Source organism: Penicillium canescens (assembly GCF_028828765.1).
Source record: "Penicillium canescens strain IBT 15451 chromosome Unknown utg000002l_segment0_segment0, whole genome shotgun sequence".
In the NCBI taxonomy this organism is placed as follows: Eukaryota; Fungi; Ascomycota; class Eurotiomycetes; order Eurotiales; family Aspergillaceae; genus Penicillium; species Penicillium canescens.
In genome coordinates, this window is record NW_026703964.1 from 5,046,718 (window position 1) to 5,059,590 (window position 12,873).

General features: G+C 50.1%; 6 protein-coding genes across 6 annotated transcripts; 4 read left to right on the plus strand and 2 right to left on the minus strand.

Annotated features, from left to right (window-relative positions):
- Positions 1-280: 280 nt before the first annotated feature.
- N7446_003142 (uncharacterized protein) lies at positions 281-739 on the minus strand (the record flags this gene model as incomplete). Its single annotated transcript, XM_058511891.1, has 1 exon — positions 281-739. The coding sequence occupies one exon, from the start codon at positions 737-739 to the stop codon at positions 281-283; it is 459 nt and encodes a 152-aa protein (XP_058377427.1).
- A 41-nt stretch (positions 740-780) lies between these two features.
- Positions 781-3,102, minus strand: N7446_003143 (putative translation regulator (Cya5); the record flags this gene model as incomplete). Its single annotated transcript, XM_058511892.1, has 1 exon — positions 781-3,102. One exon carries the CDS (start codon positions 3,100-3,102, stop codon positions 781-783), a length of 2,322 nt encoding a protein of 773 aa, XP_058377428.1.
- Positions 3,103-4,759: 1,657 nt separating this feature from the next.
- N7446_003144 (signal recognition particle subunit SRP68) lies at positions 4,760-6,961 on the plus strand. Its single transcript, XM_058511893.1, has 3 exons — positions 4,760-4,983; positions 5,037-6,158; positions 6,209-6,961. The coding sequence occupies exons 1-3, from the start codon at positions 4,793-4,795 to the stop codon at positions 6,705-6,707; spliced, it is 1,812 nt and encodes a 603-aa protein (XP_058377429.1). The 5' UTR covers positions 4,760-4,792; the 3' UTR covers positions 6,708-6,961.
- A 316-nt stretch (positions 6,962-7,277) lies between these two features.
- Positions 7,278-9,510, plus strand: erg5 (C-22 sterol desaturase erg5). The gene is made up of 4 exons (XM_058511894.1): positions 7,278-7,497; positions 7,570-7,720; positions 7,800-9,048; positions 9,104-9,510. The coding sequence occupies exons 1-4, from the start codon at positions 7,329-7,331 to the stop codon at positions 9,137-9,139; spliced, it is 1,605 nt and encodes a 534-aa protein (XP_058377430.1). The 5' UTR covers positions 7,278-7,328; the 3' UTR covers positions 9,140-9,510.
- A 578-nt stretch (positions 9,511-10,088) lies between these two features.
- On the plus strand, positions 10,089-11,024 carry N7446_003146 (uncharacterized protein; the record flags this gene model as incomplete). The annotated part of the gene is made up of 1 exon (XM_058511895.1): positions 10,089-11,024. One exon carries the CDS (start codon positions 10,089-10,091, stop codon positions 11,022-11,024), a length of 936 nt encoding a protein of 311 aa, XP_058377431.1.
- A 944-nt stretch (positions 11,025-11,968) lies between these two features.
- On the plus strand, positions 11,969-12,701 carry N7446_003147 (rhodanese-like domain-containing protein; the record flags this gene model as incomplete). The annotated part of the gene is made up of 2 exons (XM_058511896.1): positions 11,969-12,265; positions 12,321-12,701. 2 exons carry the CDS (start codon positions 11,969-11,971, stop codon positions 12,699-12,701), a joined length of 678 nt encoding a protein of 225 aa, XP_058377432.1.
- Between the last annotated feature and the right edge of the window lie 172 nt (positions 12,702-12,873).

The following is a 12,873-nucleotide window of genomic DNA, read 5'->3' on the forward strand; positions in this document are numbered from 1 at the left end:
CGTTGCCGTGAAAACTGAAGACCCTGCCACTGCTCATGCAGAGAGTAAGTTACGTACTTCCGCCTGATTGATGAGGCTACAAAGCCTCAGGCCATGTTAACCAGTTTACTAGAATACTCCGTTCATGGGTTAGCCTCGTGATTACAACTTATCTAGGTATACAGCTTGTGACATTAGTCTACGCATGGGCTCTTGTGTAGGAATGAAGATGTAATTCTAAAACTCAACTATTGTACAAGGAAATATATGCAAAGGTATACGCAACATGCTAAAACCACAATTACTGTACAAGCGACTGATCATCACGCAGTGCTGGGCGCCTCGGCCGCTGTTGAGATGAATATCCGGGCCGCACTTCTGGGCTCGATGGTGGTAGGAACTTTTTTCTTGTACGAAGAAGACGTCGCCCAATCCGGCCATTCCGGTCTCGTCTCTGCATCTGGGATTCGTGTGGTTCATGCCATCCAGTCCTAGGGTTGTAGAGCTTCCACAAAGGTTCACTCGCCGGCTGCCTGCGCTTATACATGGCAAAGCGTTTGTTGTACACTCGCCGCTCGAGGGTATCTTGCGCGCCGGATAGCGACTTGGAGTATCCCCGTGGGAGTCGGAAGGGTTTCGCAATCTTCGGATTCGTGGCTTTGTAGCGTGCCTTGAGTTTCGCCCGGATCCTGATATTGGGGTCGGCTCGTGTGCGCCAAAGGCCCGTCACCTCCAAGTCTTCGTGGAGCTGCATTTCCATCGCGATCCGGTCCACGCGAGGGAGAACCTGGGTCAGTGCGTTTATTTCTCGCGCGCGGAGTCATCTGGAATTAGACCAGTTAGGCTTGGCTCGTCGGTGGTATCGGAAGGCTTGAAGTTGTCAAGACCGACGGGCTCATTCTTGGCCAATTCTCTGCTGCGTGGCTTCAGTTTGCCCATCGGTCCAAGCAAACCGGAATTCGTAGAGGTTAAGCGAATCGGTTTTGGAAGAGGTTCTGGCTCCTTCTCGCAGCCACGGAGCAATTGCTCCTGGTACTTGTCAGGCAACTGAGGCATGTCGGCAAGAATCCGGATAGTCTTTGGCGTGGTGGCGAAGAGTTCTGACAATGATACACTGCCATACTCGATACTGTTTCTTCGGATTAATTGCAACCTTCTGGCCAGGTACACCATGGTGCGGTAGGAAGGATGCATATAATTAGGTTGGATTCGCAACCAATGTCTGCGCGCGATTTTGCCCATCACTCGGCGGGGTGTGCTGCCGCCTACACGGTTCTCGAGATGGAGAATTGTCACCGCTGCACGGGACGGCCGCCAACCAAACCCACGTTGCATGTAGAACCAACCAGGGAAATTAGGCTGGAACTTCTTTTCAAACAACTTGAACGCCTTTATCTGATCAGAAGGCTCATCAGATAACGTGAGTAGCTCAATGTAGCTCGACCAGTTTTGGGCGGTCAACGCAAAGCCAGCTTCCTGGACCTCATTGACAACTTGATGGAGTCTCTGGTACTTATTTTGTAAGCCCAGAGATCGCATGTACATCTCGAGTGGTACATTCAAAATAAACTTCTGACTAGGCAGGATCTTAGGTTTATTTGAGCCTAGAGACTCCGTCCCCATGCCTGTTGCCGACTTCGCAGCTCTTTTCGACATCGCAATTCTTTTCGACTTCGCAGGCAAAATTTGATCAAGATCAAAGCGGGCAGCAATGGTGATAATGTCAGGCCACAGAAGGTTCCAGTACTCTTCGACTTTCATGAATTCATGAGCTTTCAGATGAGCCGACATCATAGATTTAACAAAGCCAAATGGCAATTTTGCCATCTGTTGATCTGACGAGCTCGTAGACTGCCTGCTTCGGAGATACTGATCAAGCGCTTGACGCGCCTTGTCAATGGCACCTTCATCGCCATATGCTCTGATCAGATGTTGGTAATGCATGGCCGGGAAATGTTCCTTGGCAGAGCCACTCGAATCGAATGATAGCGCCTTGGCTTGCGAAGGGTGGTCATTGAACTGAGCGATTGATGCCATCAGAGCCTTTTCTGCATGCGGGAAAGACAAGTTTTCAGCAGGCGTATTGGACCGTTTCGCGTTCTCCAAATCTCTCTGAAGCTGCATTTGGAGGTTCACAAGGCTGGCACTCAGTCCGACTCGACCAAAGCGGGTTTGCATCTCGTGGAGGATGGCGTGCACCATGTCACGGTTGCGCTTTTTCATATACGCGAACATCACAATGGAATAATGCTGCTCCGTGGGTTCTATACCAGCTCGGGCCATCTTCCTGAGCAAAGAGCGTGCTGTATCTGGCTGCTGAGCAATGGCATGGGAGTAAATGATGGCCCCGTACGTCCCAGCGTCTGGAACCAACCCAAGCTTGCCCATATCGCCAAGGACTCGGCTAAAAGTGAGTTTGCTGACCTGGAATGCATGGTGCCACAGAAGCGTGTTCCACAACTGCACGGGAGACCCTCCGGTCGCCTTTTCCCAGTTGGCCAAGATAAGGTTTTCTGCGTGGCCGGCTTGGCCATGCTTGAGATATACTCGCACAATAGTGTCAATCATTGGCCTTGTAATTTCCACTCTCCTCTTCTTCGCTTCTCTGATCAACCGGCGAACATTTTGGATATCGCCGCGCTTGGCAAAAAGTGCCATGATAGTACCAAATGTGTGGGAACTCGGCTTTTCACCTTGCTTCATCATCTTAGCGAAAGTGGAGGCCGCACCTGATAAATCCCCCGCAGTTACATAGGCCTGGATCAAAATATTCCAGCAGACCGTATTCGGATGGAGGCCAAACTCTGCAGAGATGCGGTCAAATTGCCGTTGTGTCTCGGGTACATCGCCTAGCCCCGCGTGAACAGAAAGGAGCGGGCTCAACAGTCTGCGGCTCTTTGGGTTTCCGTGGTCTGTCAGAAACCTGTCGAAGGTGCCATGTACCTTTGACACATCCCCGGCCTTGGAGAAGCTTTGGAGGGCCTCCCTGTATGCTGCAATGGTCGGTTTCCCCTGGAAATGAGCCAATTCGTCCAAAAAGTATGCGACGCTGTCGGCCATCTCAAAAGCCACAGCACGATCAAATAAGCGAGTTAAAAGCTTCCCAGGCGGCTCATCCGGCATGTCCAAACGAAACTGGCGATAAAATATGATGGACTGTACAAACTCAGGCCGTGTATTTGAGCTTTGGAAATGATCAATCATCTTCAAGTAGTCATGCACCCTAACGAATCCCAGGGAGCGGTAAATTCGGAATAACTGGAGCAAGGTGGATGTAGGTGTGAGCCTTGGGAATTCTTGGTCCCTGATGAATCGGTGAAACAAATGGAGAGCAAATTCACTGAGTTGACGATCCCCTTTTCCAAGCTCTAGGTACTCTGCCAAGCTGAGTAGATTTCTAGCCAGGGAAAACGCGGGAAAATCTTTGTTTCTGAAGTCATCCAGATAACTTCTCAATTGCATTCGGGAGCAGTCCGGGATTTCGTATATCAATCTCCAGATATTTGAAATTAGAGACCAGTTTCTGTTTTTCGTGGCATATACCAGGCTCCGCTGGATACAGAAACCGGCCGATGCTGTGGAAAGAGCTTGCTGGCAGATTGACACCACATGAGAATTTCGAGGTGGGTTTGTAAGGTGCTGCGAGGAAAGAATATTGAGGTAGTCGTCACTGGTGCATTTCCAGCTAGGAATGTTTTGAAAAACCGTCCATGCCCGCTCCTGATGGTTGTAGTTGGAAGACTCGCTCAAATAGGAAAGAACTGCAGAATTGTACTTTGACGGGCTACCAGCTGCAAGGTATAGCTTCCAAACCTTGTCATACTGGCCAGGAAGTTTCTGTCGTAAGAGAAAAGCGAGTTGTGAACTCATCGGTTTTTCGGAGCCTGTTCGCCTTGGTTCTCTTTGTATACGATGTGGCCTATGTGACTCTTGTGGCACTTTTGATTCTTGCGGCTGTAGCGACTCTTCTGTCCGCTTCGCGGTTTCGTCTAGGACAGTTTGGTCCGCTGGAATAGCTTGACCGGTGCATGAGGCTGATGTATAAGATCTCAAGAAGCCCGTGTTGGGCCTCCTTCTCCGCAATGCAAGCCTCTTTGGGGGACGGGATAATCGAGAGCCCACAAGGCTTTGCGTTTGTCGGGGGCAAAGGAAGTCGAGAAAAGGTCCTCCTCCATCGGTAGCCCCTTTGCCATGGTCGGTGCTGGGAACGGGGGACGGACGTTGACCTGTCGCCTGCAACAGAGCGAGAAACCAATGAGGGATATCCGCTCTTGTGGTATTTTGCGTCCATAATCCACTAGACAGAGATCTTCTGCTTCGTATCACGCCGTTGGGGTCTCGAAGGAAACGCCGTCCCACGCTCTCGAGGCAGCTTGTTGCCCGTTCGAGCATTACCCCCGATCGTTGTAATGTCAAACCAAAGGATGGTGTAATTGATTCTCGTTCTGCATCGTATCGTGTTCAGAAGGCCTGTCCTGGTTATGTCAGAAAGCTTTTCCCGGAGCTGCGTTAGCGGATTGTTTGGTGGTGCCATACCAGGGCGAGAAAAACCAATTAGTCAAATTGCCGGCGGTACGCTCAAGTGGTCACGCAAAAGCTGCAATTGCGAAATCCAACTTCAATAAATGTACGTCTGAGACAAAATCGCAACGCGAGCAGTGAAGTCCTGGAGCTTGGAGAAAACACGCAAAAGATTCGGAGGTTGGAAACTGCCGGAGGTTGATCGGACCATTCATTTGCCCGAAAAGCACTACCGCCTTGACTCCCACCACAACCGTGTCCCCTCCCACTATCACAATCGCACACAGACATTATGGAGGTGACTGATTTCATCTTCAAGGAAAGAGAGGAGGTTCTCCTCGTGGGAGACTACAATGCCTACCGGGCGCACACTACCAGAAAACTGCACAAACTCCGCAAGAAGCTTGGACAGACCACTGCGAAGGGTCGCAAGTATACTGCCAAGCCAGCTGTGACTGCCGAGAATGTCGGAAGCAATGTCTCGTATGGCTCCCCGCATCATTCCCGATATCCATCTAACCCCATGTGTCTGGCAGATATGTACACCTTTTGCTTCTCGGTTCCGAACGAGCTTGGGCGCAAGCCATGCACATGAAGTCGACACACTCCGCAGATCCCTCGGCCAAGGGTATTTCGGGCGCTGCTAGACGTCACATTATTTCCCGATTGAGCAAGGCGACTGGATATGCGCAGCACCTGGTCACGCTGCTCCACGAACAATCGGGTTCCGGGGCGAGTGATATCGACGTCCTGGAGACTCGTGCCTATCTGGCAATGATCTCTGGATCTCTTTGGCTTGAAAAGCGCAAGTGGGAGCAGTGTCTTCGTGACTTTTCTATTGCCAGAGTGATCTACACGGCTCTGGGCCAGAGGGTCAAGAAGGACGCTTTCCGGGACCTCCTGTCGGGAACTGTTGATCCAAGTATGCGATACGCCGCTTATCAGATGAAGCTCCCTCGTTCTAAACCCACATCATCGCTGTCCATTGAATTCTTCCCATCGGATTCGGACATCCGCGCTGAGGTTGAGAAGATTGCTCCCTCTTGCCTTGCCGAAGAAGCTGCTGGAACCCGACGTACTGCAGAGGGAGAGGTGCAGGAACTGCCCCAATCTGTGACGTGGAGGTCACGAACTGTCCCTCTCGAGGATGCTTCAATTTCCCAGTCACTAGCCGCTGCTTCAGCGGCAGAGGCACGCCTTACTAGTTGGTTGGCAGACGCAGGAAAGTCTGCTACTGACAAGGAGAAGGCTGCTGCATACGACAACGTTATTATTGCAAGCCAGGATGCCGTTGATGCTACAAAAACTGCCATTGACGACCTGGTCAATGAGGGTGTTGATCCCAGCGACAAGAGGATGCAGGCCCTGCAGATCACCCGAACTGCAGTTAACTATACTCTGGTCGGATGGCGAGTGGGACGTAACCGGGTCCTGTGTGGTAAGCAGGACGGTTTGTCATTCGAAGAACCTACAGCTGGAAAGGACACGAAGCATACTGTAGGAAATGGGAAGAAGCTGAATAAGCTGCGTGAACGTGTTGTTCTGTACGACTCCACACTTCAAAGTTTGGACTTCATCCTTGAGCTCCCTGGTGTTGCGGCCGATTCAGCCTTTGTCAAGGACCTAGAGACAAAGCGACACTACTTCCGTGCTCTCAGGTAAGATTCCGCTACATCGTTCATTGATCTCATGACTAACAAATATCTAGATGTCTTGCTCTGGGAAGATCTCACGGTGTTCTTGGCAAATCCAAGGAAGCTCTTGCACTTTTCTCTCAAGCCTTGAATCTCGCCGGCTCCGCTATTCCCCAATCCACTGATCTCGAGGGTCCCCCGAAACTCGACGTCTCTCGGGCGCAATCCGGTATCCTGGAATCGACCTTGCGGGAGTTGGTTGCTCAGTATCGGGGACTGGTCACTCTGGAGCAGCTCCTTGCTGCAGAGGCATCACAGTCCAGCCAGCGTCCTGTGGTGGAACGACTCCAACAGTTCTCTGCCTCCGGTGTGGATCTCAACAACCTGGTGCCTTATCCGCCTCAGATGCAACCTATTCCTGTGAAGCCGTTGTTCCTCGATGTGGCATGGAACTACATTGACTACCCGCGTGAGGGCCAGCAACAGGAGGTTCCCCACGCCGCACCAACAGCTGCAGTTCCCGAAGAGGAAAACAAGGGTCGTCGTGGATGGTTTGGCTTTGGCCGTTCATAGAGCCAAGATATGCAATAAAGCCCAGATATGCAAGGATGAGCGTTACTAGATGTACATTGTAGTCTCAGGCACACGTGCCGCTCCAAACCTCCTTACTTTGCAGCCAATCAGCGTTCAGCCCGGAACTCGGGTATTCTCTAGCCGGGATCACGCCTGAGTAATTGTGATATGATGATTCGAGTATACAGGGGAGAGTAATGGATCTAATGAGAATAAGTGGTCTAATTGATCTGGTAATGAAAGCTATGCTCGTCAATGGTTACATCATGCCATTATTGCCGTATTTCCGGAGATTGGAACTATGGAATCAGAGATTGATTCTGCATATGAGATACTCCGTGGTATGAAATAGTGTGTGAAACTACGGAATCATTACAATATAAACCCTTCATAAATCAAATAACCAAATAATAAAATAAATCAATAATCTACGTGTATAATTTAACCAATATGCACTAACCAAGGCGTGCATTGATACTGTCCCGACCCTCCGTGTAATTGGCGTTATTGGCGTTCCCACCCCTGAGGGCCCCAATTCTTTCTCCCCTCCAACTTTTTCTTTTGTTCTGGGTTCTCTTCTCTTCACTCTTCCCCTTGCTCGGAAACTTCGACTCTCCGAACATGGTCAATATGGTCAACATGACTGGGAGCTTCGTCTCGCCATCGGCCGATGCGACAGTCTCGCCCCAACTTTTCGCGCCGGCGGGTCTCGTCGCTACCGTTTTGGATGGCTTCACTATCTGGAAGGGTTTGTTGACGCTCTTCGTCGCGGCTGTCCTTTATGACCAGTGTATGTGCAATTGCGACGTGTATAGCCTTGGAAATCGCATTTTTGAAACTGACCGGGGACCCCTATTTGCAGTCAAGTACCACTACCTCAAGGGCGCCATTGTTGGTCCTATGTACAAGATTCCCTTCATGGGCCCTTTTCTTCAATCTGTCAACCCCAAATTCACCGAATACAAGGCCAAGTGGGACAGTGGCGACCTGAGTTGTGTCTCTGTCTTCCACAAGTGAGGAGCCCGTGACATCTGGACGGAACATCCCGATGCACTGCAACTTTGGAAATAGGTCCGCTAACAGCTTCGACAGGTTCGTCGTGATTGCCTCAACCCGTGATATGTCTCGCAAGATCTTCAACTCGCCCTCCTATGTCAAGCCCTGTGTTGTGGATGCCGCGCACAAGCTTCTCGGAAAGACCAACTGGGTCTTCTTGGACGGCAAGGCCCACGTTGACTACCGTAAGGGCCTCAACGGTCTTTTCACCCGTCAGGCTCTGGCTATGTACCTCCCCCGCGCCGAGGAGGTTTTCAACTCCTACAACAAGCGCTTCCTCGAGAAGTCCGCCGCCACCAACTTTACGCCCACTCCCTGGATGGCTGAGTTCCGCGAGCTTATGTGTGCTCTTTCTTGTCGCACCTTCGTTGGTTACTACATGACCGATGAGGCCGTCCAGAAGATTGCGGACGACTACTATCTGATCACTGCTGCTCTTGAGCTGGTCAACTTCCCTATCATCCTTCCCTACACCAAGACATGGTACGGAAAGAAGGCCGCCGATATGGTGCTCGCTGAATTCACCAAGTGTGCTGCCAAGTCTAAGGCTCGCATGGCTGCCGGTGGCGAGATCTCTTGTATCATGGACGCCTGGGTCAAGGCCCAGCTGGATTCCGCTGTGTATCGTGAGAAGATCGCCAAGGGTATTCAGGTCGACTCTTCCGAGAAGCCTTCCCAGGTCCTCCGTGACTTCACCGATTTCGAAATTGCCCAGACTATCTTCACCTTCCTGTTCGCCTCTCAGGACGCCACCAGCGCCGCCTCCACCTGGCTGTTCCAGTTGATGGCAGACCGTCCCGAAATCCTGGACAAGGTCCGCGAGGAGAACCTGAAAGTCCGCAACGGTGACCGCACCATCCCCGCCACTATGGACCTGCTCGACAACATGCCCTACACCCGGGCTGTCGTCAAGGAGACTCTGCGCTACCGTCCCCCTGTCATCATGGTTCCTTACCTGGTCAAGAAGGACTTCCCGATCAGCGAGACTGTCACTGTTTCCAAGGGCTCTATGATAATTCCCTCCGTGTGGCCCGCATGCCACGACGAGGAGGCATACCCCAATGCCGACTCTTTTGACCCCGACCGCTGGATCACCGGTACTGCTGAGCAGCAGACCAAGAACTGGCTCGTCTTCGGCACAGGTCCCCACTACTGTCTGGGTCAGACCTATGCTCAGCTGTCTCTGATGGCCATGATCGGAAAGGCCAGTATGGAGATGGACTGGGAACACACCCCCACTCCCGAGTCGGAGGACATCAAGGTGTTTGCCACTATCTTCCCTCAGGTATGTTCTACTCCCACTCCCGTTTCTATCTTATAACCTATACTGACTTACTCAGGATGACTGCCTGCTCACATTCCGTCCTCGCGCCTAAATTCTCCCATTGTTGGCCTGCACAAGACAAAAAGCGAAGCTGGAGCCCAGCCCCGTTCTCCGGGTAGAGAAGGGCTTGGTTGCCTTTTTTACATTGCCTTCCTGTCCTGGAGATGGGGTGGCCCATTGATGAATTCTTCTTTTTCTTTTCTTTCTTGATATCTTCTTTTCATGTATGACGGACGCTCTAGAGTATTGTCTTTCCCTTTTTCTTACTGGGAAAGCTTGTATACCATTGTGCAAAGATGCCCCCAGTGTGTTTATGATTATCTGGCCTTTGAAGGTCGCTGGGGGTTCCTTGTTTCTTTTCTGCCCGGGGGACTACTTTTAGAGCCATGCACTTTAGAATAATATTAATTCATCTTTGTTCAGTGACTCTTCTCATATATTAGCCTGTGTTGCATTTCAACTCTCATCATTTGTATTAGACTATTGGATTTATAAGTTCTGTGTTCTCGTCGTCAATCTGTATATGCACCACTATATATCTACACTAGTTCCCCACCATCCGCAGATATATATCTTGAGAAACACTTCAAGCCCTTTGTAAGTATATTCCCATCCTACTTGCCGGTCTAATGGACACTGGGAATCACTATATAAAACTCTTCCAAATACAGTACTCTTTAGTAATGTAATTGACGGTAAAACTGCCTCGGGAAATGATCGGCCCCGGGAGCGAACATGAGCGGGTTCCAGCTGGCTGGGTGCCCTCGCTCTGGCCATGGCGGCCGTTACTTACTACGGAATACAGTATCTGCGCCTACCATGCCCGAGGCCTCTAACATAGCCTCCACTACTACCACGTGATATTAAAATTCGACAAGGCTTGTTACCCCTTTCTACCTAGGTATAAATAGGGACCGTTCGTACTAGTGACTGTTCCTGATTAAATATGAATACTTCTCCTAGTTTTGGACACGTTTATTTCCTTACTTACGCTCGCTACCATGAAAATCGCTCCTTTCTGGGTCTCTATCGCCCTATTAGTTCCACGGGCTCTAGCAGTCCTTACTGAATCCATAGCGATATCTGCTACATTCACTACCTCTACTGCCGCGGCACCAAGCTGTACATCTTCCCCCATCGCCAGTCTCTGCAGCTATCCGGAGCCTGGCCCAAACTTTGCCGTCGCCATCGACAGCAGGGCCTCCTGCTGGGACTATTGTAACGCTCACTCTCCCTGCAACTTTGTTATCTTCTCTGCCGGCAACCCTAACACCGGCACCGGCACGTGCTGGCTGTACCCGGGTGAAACCTTCGATGAGAGCAAAGGTAGTTCGGATTGCACCAATCCCAGCCTGTCCGTCTACAGCCAGCCCGTGTGTGCTGGCGGGAGAGCAACCACCACTGCTGGCGCCTGCGCCGCCACCGCGACTCCCTCTGCTATTGCCTCGGTCTGCGGGTACCCGACGCCTGGTGACTGCTTTAACGGTTGTACTGCTAGTACGGGTGTATCGAACTGCTTGAGTCAATGTGCAAAGGCCGATTCCTGCAGCTATGTCGTCTTTAATCCGGATAATCCAAGCAACTCGCCATATGCCTCGGGCAGTTGCTGGATCTATCCGAACGGCACATTTAATGCTGGGTCTGTGACCGCTTGTAGTGGCTCCCCTGAGCAGTTTGTGTATAACAACTTGTGTCCCAAGCCATCACCTTCATCGTCCTCCCTTTCATCATCTACTACGGAACGCTCTAGTGGCACTGGAACTGCAGGCACTACTCCCGGCTCAACTACTAGCGCTGCTACGAGCTCTAATGGAACTGAAACCGCAGGCAATACTACAGGCTCAACTACTAGCAGCAAGAATTCTGCGCCTACCAGCCTCTCGCTCACTAATCCATTGGCTATAGGCGTGGCTATATTAATATGGCAGGCCGTTTAATGATATCCTTGTATGTATTGATTGTTTGTTCAGCTAAACAAGCTATTGGAAACGATGTATTATATATTAATAGACTTCGTATGAGGTCACTTCTCCTCGTGTATCTCTCGCTATTGTAGAGGGGATGTTAGATTATTCATCCCATACTATAAATAATGGACTAGGGTTCCGAATAGTACGAACCATGTTGCTATCTTAGTCGATCTTAGAAAGGAGTGGTAGATTTATAGCTTTGGAATTATGAACGCTTAAATTTTCAAGCACTGGATCTTAAAGGATAGATCTTAAAAGGTGGAATCTTAAATAGTGGAAACTTAATGGTGTATGTAATCTTATGTGACATTGGAACCGGAGATGTTGAGCCTGCCGAGTTCTGCCTTTTGCTTTTATTTTGTTCTTCGCTTGTATAGCATTTTTTGTGTCCCCCTGAAACTTATACTTATTCGACAGATACAGAAGATAAAGGTGATACTAGCAATGAGTAACTGCACGACCAATCATTAGCTACAGTCCCATCACCCGTTTCTCATGATATATTTATTATCATGTTCTCATAATGAGGCTATTAACTATGAATTATCGGAACGGAGGTGGTAAATGATAATTAAAGACTTTCTGGAGACCGAGAGCTTTGGATCCTTTCGACAATAATATTTTTAAGGCGTTTGTTACGTTCGGCAAATCATTCAGATGAAGAGTCCATTAAAGGAAGACATCGAATCTAAGGAAGGAAAAAGAAAAGAAAGAGAAAGAGATTTGTCGAATTTACCGTTACCTAGCGTTGTGGTGTAGTTAATTCCCAGATCTCCATCGTAGCCCACGATATACCCAATCCAAGTAGGCGGTAACCACCGGCAAATACTGACATCACCCAACTGACTCGCAACTTCGGAACTCGCGACTCCAAGCAACACCCCAGAACTTCAAGATCTCAGCCCGAAACAATGGCCTCAGCATTATCATCAAATATCCGGCGTTCTGCCATCACGCTCTCATCCGCTACAGCCAGGATTTCGGCTCACAATGCGGCACCGGCCACAGCTTTCCAGCGGTTATACATCTCCGCATCAACAAGAGGACTGTCCACCACCACGAAGACGCGAGTTTCACTCAATCCCTTGGCGACATCATGCAACCTTTCCAGAAAGATCTTGCTGAAGGGCAAGAACACGCAGGTTCAGACGCGATCAAACAGCGATGATACCAGTGCAGACAGCCTCCGGTACTGGGGATTTGAAGAGGTATGCAATCTACAAACGAACTATAAACCAGACACTAAAAAGCTAATAAAAAAAGATAAACGCCTCCCTCCCCGCCTCCGCAGACAGCCCAACCCACAAACCCAAAATCCACCTAATCGATGTCCGCGAACCAGCCGAACTAACAGGAACGGGCATAATCCCCTCGGCAGTGTCTATCCCGCTCGCCTCGCAACCGGACGCGATGTACCTAACGCCCGACGAGTTTGAGACTCGGTTCGGGTTTGCGAAGCCTGTTGCTGAAGAGGGCGAGACGATGGTTTTCTATTGTAAAGCTGGTGTGCGTGCTAAGGCTGCGGCGCAAATGGCTGTGCAGGCTGGGTATGATCCTAAGTCTGTTGGGGTTTATTGGGGGTCTTGGCTGGATTGGGAAAGGAATGGAGGGAAGGTTGAGAAGTGGGACGGGGGGGATTATTGATTAATTTTGGGGGGATGATAATATATTGATGTTAGGTATTTATGCTGTGATATGAATTTGTATTGGGCTGGTTGCCCGGTGTGAAGAGTAACAAAGTAAAGTTACTAGGGTTCGTACATACATAACTATTACATCAAGAATGGAACAAGAGGACCTTGGTCTATCTCGATTC

What these genes read in the sequence shown, in the direction of transcription:
- N7446_003144 (XM_058511893.1), top strand. Translation starts at nt 4,793, where the DNA reads ATGGAGGTGACTGATTTCATCTTCAAGGAAAGAGAGGAGGTTCTCCTC. An exon ending in AATGTCGGAAGCAATGTCTC is followed by an intron (nt 4,984 to 5,036) that starts GTATGGCTCCCC and finishes TGTGTCTGGCAG; the next exon opens with ATATGTACACCTTTTGCTTC. An exon ending in CACTACTTCCGTGCTCTCAG is followed by an intron (nt 6,159 to 6,208) that starts GTAAGATTCCGC and finishes ACAAATATCTAG; the next exon opens with ATGTCTTGCTCTGGGAAGAT.
- erg5 (XM_058511894.1), top strand. Translation starts at nt 7,329, where the DNA reads ATGGTCAATATGGTCAACATGACTGGGAGCTTCGTCTCGCCATCGGCC. An exon ending in GGCTGTCCTTTATGACCAGT is followed by an intron (nt 7,498 to 7,569) that starts GTATGTGCAATT and finishes CCCTATTTGCAG; the next exon opens with TCAAGTACCACTACCTCAAG. An exon ending in TTGCCACTATCTTCCCTCAG is followed by an intron (nt 9,049 to 9,103) that starts GTATGTTCTACT and finishes TGACTTACTCAG; the next exon opens with GATGACTGCCTGCTCACATT.